General features: G+C 50.1%; 2 protein-coding genes across 2 annotated transcripts; one reads left to right on the top strand and one right to left on the bottom strand.

Annotated features, from left to right (window-relative positions):
• Positions 1-3,476: 3,476 nt before the first annotated feature.
• Positions 3,477-5,762, bottom strand: LOC105450199. Its single transcript, XM_011689945.1, has one exon. It carries the CDS (start codon positions 5,760-5,762, stop codon positions 3,477-3,479), a length of 2,286 nt encoding a protein of 761 aa, XP_011688247.1.
• A 1,363-nt stretch (positions 5,763-7,125) lies between these two features.
• LOC105448747 lies at positions 7,126-8,764 on the top strand. Its single transcript, XM_011687491.1, has 4 exons — positions 7,126-7,308; positions 7,917-7,994; positions 8,110-8,392; positions 8,508-8,764. The coding sequence occupies exons 1-3, from the start codon at positions 7,134-7,136 to the stop codon at positions 8,178-8,180; spliced, it is 324 nt and encodes a 107-aa protein (XP_011685793.1). The 5' UTR covers positions 7,126-7,133; the 3' UTR covers positions 8,181-8,392; positions 8,508-8,764.
• Positions 8,765-8,780: the final 16 nt, after the last annotated feature.

Here is an 8,780-nt window from a genome sequence, read left to right as displayed (position 1 = left end):
CTAACCTAACCTAACCTAACCTAACCTAACCTAACCTAACCTAACCTACTTTTTTTNTTTTTTTTTTAACGTGGTGTAAAAATCTTCTTAAGACCCCCTGCGCCTGCAAGCAGGGGAGTGTGGGATTCGCTTGCCCAGATGACAAGGGCTAAGCGCCTACCCACTAAAACATCACCACGAAGAACAACGACCCGATCTCATATGAAGGTGACCCCGGAACCGCTAAAGCACTACTTCAGGGCCACCCTCGGGGATCATGAGCGAAAGGCGCTCACAACAGTGCAGGCAACCTCAATGACAATTGAACCAAAGTTCATCTGACCTAATTATTCAGGGAATAAGGAGAAAGGAAAGATGAAGGTTTCCTTATTACTCCTCATCCGTCTCTCCCAGGACGGCTAGTCCCGCTAACCTAACCTCTTCCTCAGCCGCCTGGGCCTTTCGCGCCCGTTCAGCCTCTTCTTTCCTGAGCATAATGATCTCGCAGTACTCTCGCAGTGCCGCCCATTTGGCTGGTGATTCCAGAATGGCAAATATAACAGATCTTAGGTCTAGTTCAGGCCCTATAATTCTCACCAGATTATCCCTATCGGAGGTCCATGCGGGACATTCGCTAAGGGTGTGGATATTTGAATCCTCCCTACCATCGCAAAAAGAGCAGGCGCTGCTCGGGGCCTTACCAATGCGACACAGGAATGAGTTGAAACACCCATGTCCTGTAATAACTTGGGTCATTCTATACGTTAGTTGACCATGCTTTCGCTTATACCATCTGTTCAGGTGTGGGGCTATTGCCTCTCTAACCGCTACGGCCGTAGTGCCGGGTCTCCTATACACCTCTTCCCACCTAAGCAGGGCCGAATCTAATGCCCTCTCTCTTATACGATTGCGAATACGATGTGTCATCGGAATTTCCTGCCTCTGTATTTCCCGCGTTTCTGCATAGATATTGCTCAATCTTTCCGCCGCAAAATCGACCGGCATAACCCTGGACAACAGGAATGCCGCCGGATAGGAGATAGTTCGGTAACCCGCTATTACCCTAAGCGCAACCTTGCGTTGTAGAGCTCTTATATCATTAGCCACTCTTCGATCGGCATTGAGGGTGGACGCCCAGACCGGAACTCCGTAAAAGATAACGGAGTGTATAACGGCGCAGTATACCCGTCTGACCAGCTCGCAGGGACCCCTCAGATTCGGCATTATCCTTGCCAGTGCGAGCGACATTCTTTCAGCCCTCGGCAACACTTGTGTAAAGTGTTCGCGGAACGTCCACTTGCGTCCCAGTACCAGGCCCAGGTATTTTAACGAGGAGCCAAGCGGAACAAGCACGCCCTTCACCAGTACCGTGTTGTCGTGCACAAATCTATGTGCCTTACTAAATGCACACGCCTCTGTTTTCTCCGGGGAAATTCTGAGTCCTAGGCTCTCAATACGTATGACTATGAGTGCCACGGCCATCTCAACACGGGCACGGGCGATGTTTAAGTTCTCCCCAAGAGCTACCACTAACGTGTCGTCAGCGTAGCATATCACGTGGCAGCCGGCCGGTAGGCCTTCTTGTAACACTCGGTCATATGCCAGGTTCCAGCTTTCCGGCCCATACGCTGAACCCTGTGGAACCCCACACGACATAGGCATTCTTTTCTTACGGCCTTTGGAGTTGATCCACGTTATCCATCTGCTGGACAGGTAATCGTTTGTAATGACCCTCAAGTAATTGGGTACTTCTTTCTCCACCAGAGCCTGTCTAATGCTCTCCCAAGGCAGGGAGTTAAATGCATTGGAGATGTCCAATGATACAGCGATGGCGTGCTGTTTCTCCTCCCCGTAGACAGGCTCCAGGATTTCTCTAAGTTGCAAGATGGCGTCCACCGTTGATCTTTTTTCTCTGAAGCCATATTGTCCATCCGAGATCCCAACGCCCTCGCGCAGACTAACCCGAATCCTCTTCACCAGGATTCTTTCCAACATCTTCCCTAGCTCGCTAAGAAGGCAGATCGGTCGATATGATGATGGCGCCCCCTCTGGTTTGTCTGGTTTCTTTAGTAACACCAGTTTGGCTACCTTCCAGCAGGCAGGGAAGACTCCTTCTCGGAGACATGCAGTGAAACACTGCTTCAGAGGTCCTCTGATTTCACTAAACGCCTCTTTAACCACTCCCCCCATGACTCCGTCAGGGCCGGGGGCCTTACCGGTACACTTTATTTTGCCCAGCGCCCATTCGATCTCCGCATCAGACACCGAAAATTCTTCGTCCCACTGGACCGGTTCTCTATCTCTTGGTTGCAACTCTTCATTTACCTTGGGGAATAGTCCCTCTATCACTCGAGCCAGCGTCTCCGGCGGGAGCGTTTCGCAAATTGGTTTATCCATTGGTCGCAACTTGCCAAGAACAAGTTTGTACGGGCGGCCCCACGGGTCCCGGTCTATTGTCGCCAGGAGGTCTTTCCACGCATTGTTCTTTGCCTCACGAATCGCCCCTCTCAGTTCCTTTCGTTTCTGTGCTAATTCCGCCTCTAATTCGAAAATCGCGGCCCGCCTTCTTCTGCGACCCCTGGTAACTTTTCTCCTTAGGGCGTTACACTCCCTTCTCAGGGCAGCTATTGATTCGTTCCACCAGTAGATTGCTTTCCGCCCCCGGGCCCGGTGCCGAGTCATGGAAAGGTCGGCCGCATCCTTGAGTGCATTTTGCAGTCGTGTCGCCTGTATCTCCGCATCTTCGTTCTCCCTTACCCCCGGCCAGTAAGATACTGCGAGACTCGCCTTCAGCATGTCCGGCTTGAGACTCTTCAAGTTCCACTTAGGGAAGCCTTGTGTAACACGTTCAGCCGGTGAGTTTCTCTTGCCGTGTAACCGTAAAAAGATAAGCCTGTGGTCTGATAATGATTCTTGATCAATCGCGAGTTCCCACGATCTAATTGTGGGTAGAACCGCCGGTGTGACCCAAGTCAAGTCGATCACCGAAGTCCCCTGTGGTCTCACACATGTGGGGTCAGATCCTTCATTGACCAATCTCAGGTCTAATGCCGCAGCCCATGTAACCAAGATATCACCTCTCACAGTAGGATGTGTGTCCTCCCATAAGTGGGATCTAGCGTTAAAGTCGCCCATTATTATTAATGGGCCCCTTATGTGATCCACAATAGCACTGTTGACTGACTTCAGATATGCCCTGAACTCATTGGTCCCTTTATTGGGAGAAAAATAGCACGATACAACGATCGTACCGTTCCACCTTACCGCCACAAAGCCTCTGCCTTGGCTCAGTACGCTCACTGCGCTCGGTGCGACCATACCTTGCCATGTAATGGCCGCCATGGGTGGGTCCTCCGTGGATCGCGCCCATCTCGGATCGTTTGGGACGACGTGCGGCTCCTGTATGCAGGCTAGGCCGCATCCCCTCTCATGCATTATTTGCATGAGGAGGTTTTGCGACCCCGACGATCTATTCGTGTTTATTTGCGCTATCGTAGTCATATTTCTATGTCAGGCGCGGCCGCACTACTCCGATCGACCGGGATTCTTTGCGGCATCGGGCTTTGGCTTCCACCCCTGAGGTTCCTCGGTGGGCACGGAGGGCATGCCTCAGATCCGGCCCTATGATCATGCCTACGTCCTTGCCCTTTGCAAATAGGGCATTCGGGCGGTTTCCCGCAGTTTCTGGCTATGTGCCCATTCTCCCCGCAGTTGAAACAACTGGACGAGCGATCAACCTCGCTTGGGCACCTTTCTCTAACGTGGCCCGACGCCATGCACCTAAAACATTGGACAGGGCGCTTCTTCAGGAGGACCGCTCTGGCTGTGGACCAGCCGACTCGAAGCCGCCCCTCCTGCGCCAACTGCATGGCCGCGTTCAGTGGGCACTGGGTCCACACCGTGCGTGCGCCATTTCTGGTGATCCTGTACTGCCCCAAGCGAATGTCGGTCGTCGCACAGCCTCCGTTATCAGCCATAGCTGCCTTCAGTTCCTCCGGGCTGATTGATGCGTCCAGACCTGAGAGACGCAGCTCACCCCTCAAAGACGGTCTCGCAACCCGTACTTCCGAGCCCTTAAAAGCCTCTCTGAGTTTGTCAGCCAACAGGTCCGCTTTAGGGGACATGTCCTTTCCCGGCAATTCCACCAGAACTGCTCCCGCCAGCGTTGTCCTCAGCCTAGTGTGTTCTATGCCGAGCTCGTCGAGTTTCACGCTATTCCGAGCCTTCTTAACTACTTCCGCGAATTTCATCCCCTCAGGGAATGACATCGCGACCGCAGCGGATCGCGGGACACGCCTCCTTCCGACTTCAGCGTTTTCCCTCGGTGGCCTCCTGTCCACGGGTCTGTTCCGATTTGATTCTACCAACGGCGGGAGTTCGGCATTCCTGTTGCCCTCCTCTGTCCGCTCAATCGTCCTCTTTGCCGGTGTCGCCGGTACCTCCTCTCGGGTGGTTACAGCTTGTGTTCTCACTCTCTTCTCACGCTGTCTCATACTAAGACCCTGCTTACGCGCTAATCCCTCGTCCTCCGTGTAGGACTCAGTGGTTTCCGAGCGGGGAGAGGGTTTCTCGAGGCGCTTAATTCTATCCAGAATTTTATGTGGACCAGTCTTTCCCTGGGCTTTGGTTTTCTCCTCCCTAGGCATATGTTCTTTGATGGCGCCCGCCACCGCCTGGCTAATTGCACCCGTGAGCTTCTCGAAGAAGTCGTCCCCTATAGGAGGGTTCCTCAGTCCATGATTGGGAGATCCTCTTGGTCTTGCCGGCGTTCCGGGTAAGTCCCTCCCTATTCTTTCTTCCATCGTTTGGGGCATCTCCGCCATCGGGCTGAAGAATTCCGCCGAGGGTCCGGGAGATCTAAATGTCCCCGCACCACCCTCAGCGGTGGTTTCGCCAAACACTGGGGCTCCGCTACGCAGGTCCTCTATCTGTAGCTTCAGCTGTTGATTCTCCTCCTTTAACGTTTTCATCTCTTTCTGTAGCTCAGCTATCTTAGCTCGCATAAACCCTGAATCACCGTCCATTGACGCCCTCATGGCAAGGATCTTCATTGCCCCCGAGGCTGCCGCGATGCCCACCTTCATTTTGTGCGTAAAGGATCCTTTGATATTCTTCGATTTTCCCCTACAGCTTTCCACCTCGCTAAGCCATTCGTTGGCTCTAGCAGCCATATCAGCGGAGGACAGCTCTTCAATCTGTTCTAATCGGTCCTGCACCGCTTGCGTTTGTATATCCGTGAATCTACTGAATAAGGGTTCACCCTCCTCATCCGCATCCTCAGGAGAGGATTTATGTTTTCTCTTTCTAGTGGATGCCCGCGACGAATCGGAGCTCCTCCTAGATCTCGTACCAGGCGTGTAGGAGACCAACTCCACATCCTGGTTCCGCGATGTGCCCGGCCTGGACGACGGGCCACCTTCCGTTGTGGAAATATACTCCAGCTCCGGGGAGTTCCCACTGGCAGGCTTGTCCTTCTTCTTAGCCTTTTTCTCTTTCGGGGCTGGCCTTTCGAATTCTTCGTCTAGCGAGTCCTCCATGCTGACGTCCGCATCAGTCGCCGACGTGTCTTTAGACATGGGTTTACCTCTTTTATATTTCGTTACATCAATATTGACGTGCTCCACCTTCACGATTGCTGCTTTGAGCAGAGGGGTCGTGGTCCCCCCTGCCCCGCTCCCTTCGCATGTTGCCGACGCGGGGGGACAGGGACAAGCATCCCCCTCGCGCCGTTCCTCAGGTGTCCGAGTCCCCGAGGGTATTAAATCCGTATCTTGACTTTCCATATTTGCTAAGTTAGGATCGACTTTTTGTCAAGAGCTCCTCTCTTGCCCCTTTGCTCGTGCCCGGTCTTCGGGGGTCACAGGCACGAGACGAAAAAAGATCTTGAATAACTCTTTTGCCTCTTCTCCACCCGTTACACAAAATGCCAAGCTGTCGCCGTCTGCTTCAGCCCAGTCCAACTCAATACAATGTGTCCTGATCCAGACACTTTCAAGTCCTCTCAATCTACCTCACACTGCTCGCCCTACACTATTCAGGGCGCCAGTCCACCACTGACTCGTGCCCACCCCCAGAAACAGCGTGTACAGTAGTGTAACACTGGGGGTCAACAGTATGCTAAGTTCGACACACTATTCCCACGAGGAATTTCCGCACTTCCGGTTTGATATTTCTCAGTTCGCTATGGCGTATCGACCAATAGCGCCTTAAATCTCGCCAAGCAGATTAATTTAAACTTACAGTAACGCAACTTAACAGATTAACCTATATAACTCTTAGCCTACTAATAACAATGATGGCAACTTCAATAACGCTAGCAGTTCAAACCAATCTAGACTTAAGACTAACTAATAATAATGATGACAACAAAATATAAAAAATCGACTTGAAACAGCAACTCTTTAAATAATAATGATGATAACGCCGATTATAAGACAAATTAATTATAACTATATACTTTAACTCAGAACTCATAAACTCAAACAGTATCAGTAACTCTACATATATATACACTATGCTACACAGTAGCTTTAACTATGATAACCGTGCTTGGGGGGCCTCACAAGGCTGCCACCTCTTCGGTTTGCATCATTAAGTTACCCACAATTGCGATTAGTTTGCTTCGCGCTTATGTGCTATCCTCTTTCTTTAATACGAACTTATAAAGATGCTACTATATGTACATTGCCACTCACTCGTCTGTATTTATACCGTCTATCCTCATTTATTCCTTTATTTATTTACTAGAGTGATTTAACAGGCAATACACATTCCGTCCAATCACCGAGCACTCGATGGTCGCACCCCGCGTTCGAGCATACGTTATTTCCCTATTATACGCTTCATTCCATCCACGCGTGGATTATCCTTCCAAATTTATATTTTATAACAAGATAGTATATTTAGTTGATGCTTTAGTTCGAAATAACGAAAACAATGAGAATCCGCCTTTATATACGTCGCGCGTGTCGTGCGTAAGCCTCCGCGAATGCTCAACTCAACTCAGTTGACTCTCTATGTATCTCAATATTCGGGTTTCATGAGAATCCCGCCCGGAAGATTTCGCTCACCCATCATGTACATATATAGTTTATGCCCGTAAGAGCAGCTGATCTTTCAGACAATGCGCACTCGCTCTCACCATTGAGTGCTCCATGACTGTAGTTCGCGGCACGAAGAGGTTACACGAAGTGACACATTCATCGTATGTGCAACGGGTGCACTACCAAACCTGTCTCGGCGTCGGCAACTCCCTCGACGCCACGGGCGGGCGAGTCTGGAGCCTACCTTGTACTCGCCCCCCGCAGATCTGCTTTCCGACGCAAGGAGGTAAGGGAACACAGATTTCGAGAACACACAGGCAAAGCCGAGGGGGAACAACCCGACCGCTTTTATGGGTCAACGGGCGTCGCCCCGGTATTGCAATACACTAAGATAATCCGACAACAAGAATACGTTTCGCCCGCGCCGTCTCCAAAGTCCACCGTTTGCATAACCTCAATCCATGCGCCGTACGTGGGCGCCCTAACCCCACCTGTCAAACGGTGGGAGTGCACGCCGGCTCGCAAATCTTAGCGAGTATAATTTAACTACAACTGTATTCTTCAGTGCAATAATCCCCTATATATAACTCGTTCTCTAATCCCGCCTCGATATGAAAAGAGTGCTAGTTTCCCCTACAGTGCAAAGATATCAAATCCGCGGTTTACGTTTCAGTCTTTAATATTCGAATTCGCGTTCCCCTCTCCGATGCATAATTCAGAGCAGTTTTATAACAGTATCTGATCCATGACAACTTTCAGCAATTCTATGGTAGTGCATCCCAACCGAGGGCACAGATTCACTCCACAGAGCATGCCAGTGAAACACTCCCCATCTCCATTTATCACTCGTTAACAGTGATTGATTAACAACTAATCTTCTGATATTATTTTCAGGCAGTACGGTGCACGCAGCAGTATCAAGGCACATGCGCCCCCGCAGCGCAGCACTTTACCCCTGCAGGCAGTTAACAGGTAAGACACTATATAATCTACTTAAGTGAGATATTATTAAATCGTGTCAGAAAGACATCCCTAATACTAATTTATCATAGATTGAAAATAATCAATGCCCTCAATATTATTTCAGGCTGTACGGTGTACACCGGCGCAGCACACCATCCGTGCCCCCGCAGCGCAGCACTATATCCCTGCAGATAAGTAGCAATTGACACTATTTATATGTCTGTTACCCTCTCCATTGAAATATCGCTATGTCACGTCATAAAGTCATCCTACATTCCCATTAGGCACAATTGGTGGTTACTAATCCTCTAATGCTATTTTCAGGTTATACAGCGTGCATCGAAGCAGCACCACGTATATGCCCTCGCAACGCAGCACAGTGCCCCGGCACCAGCACCAATCAACAGGTAACGTTATTTGTTATTTACCTTATTGAGAGCCTGTCAAGTCACACTATCAAGTCATATTCTACTTCCTTATATCATGAGTAATAATAATCGATGCTTCCAATGTTATTTTCAGGCAACACAATGCACACCGACGCGGTGACAACGTATGCGCTCCCACAATGAAAAAAGAATTCTCAGCAATCAATCAGCTGACAACACCGCTCAATTGGGTGCTCTACAGAGGCCGTCACTGTATCCCTCAGCTGACTGTACCCTCGATCCACTAAGCTACGCTGCATACACCGGTGCAGTGGCACCGTATACACAGTCGCTGTACATTATTTGTCTCTACATACGAATAAATAATCGTTTTAACTTTAATTAAGATAATAATAATGTCCAGTTA

Source organism: Wasmannia auropunctata, unplaced genomic scaffold (assembly GCF_000956235.1).
Source record: "Wasmannia auropunctata unplaced genomic scaffold, wasmannia.A_1.0 LD336111.1, whole genome shotgun sequence".
NCBI lineage: Eukaryota > Metazoa > Arthropoda > Insecta > Hymenoptera > Formicidae > Wasmannia > Wasmannia auropunctata.
Note: the sequence above shows the minus strand (reverse complement) of the source record. Positions and strands in the feature narration are given on the sequence as shown.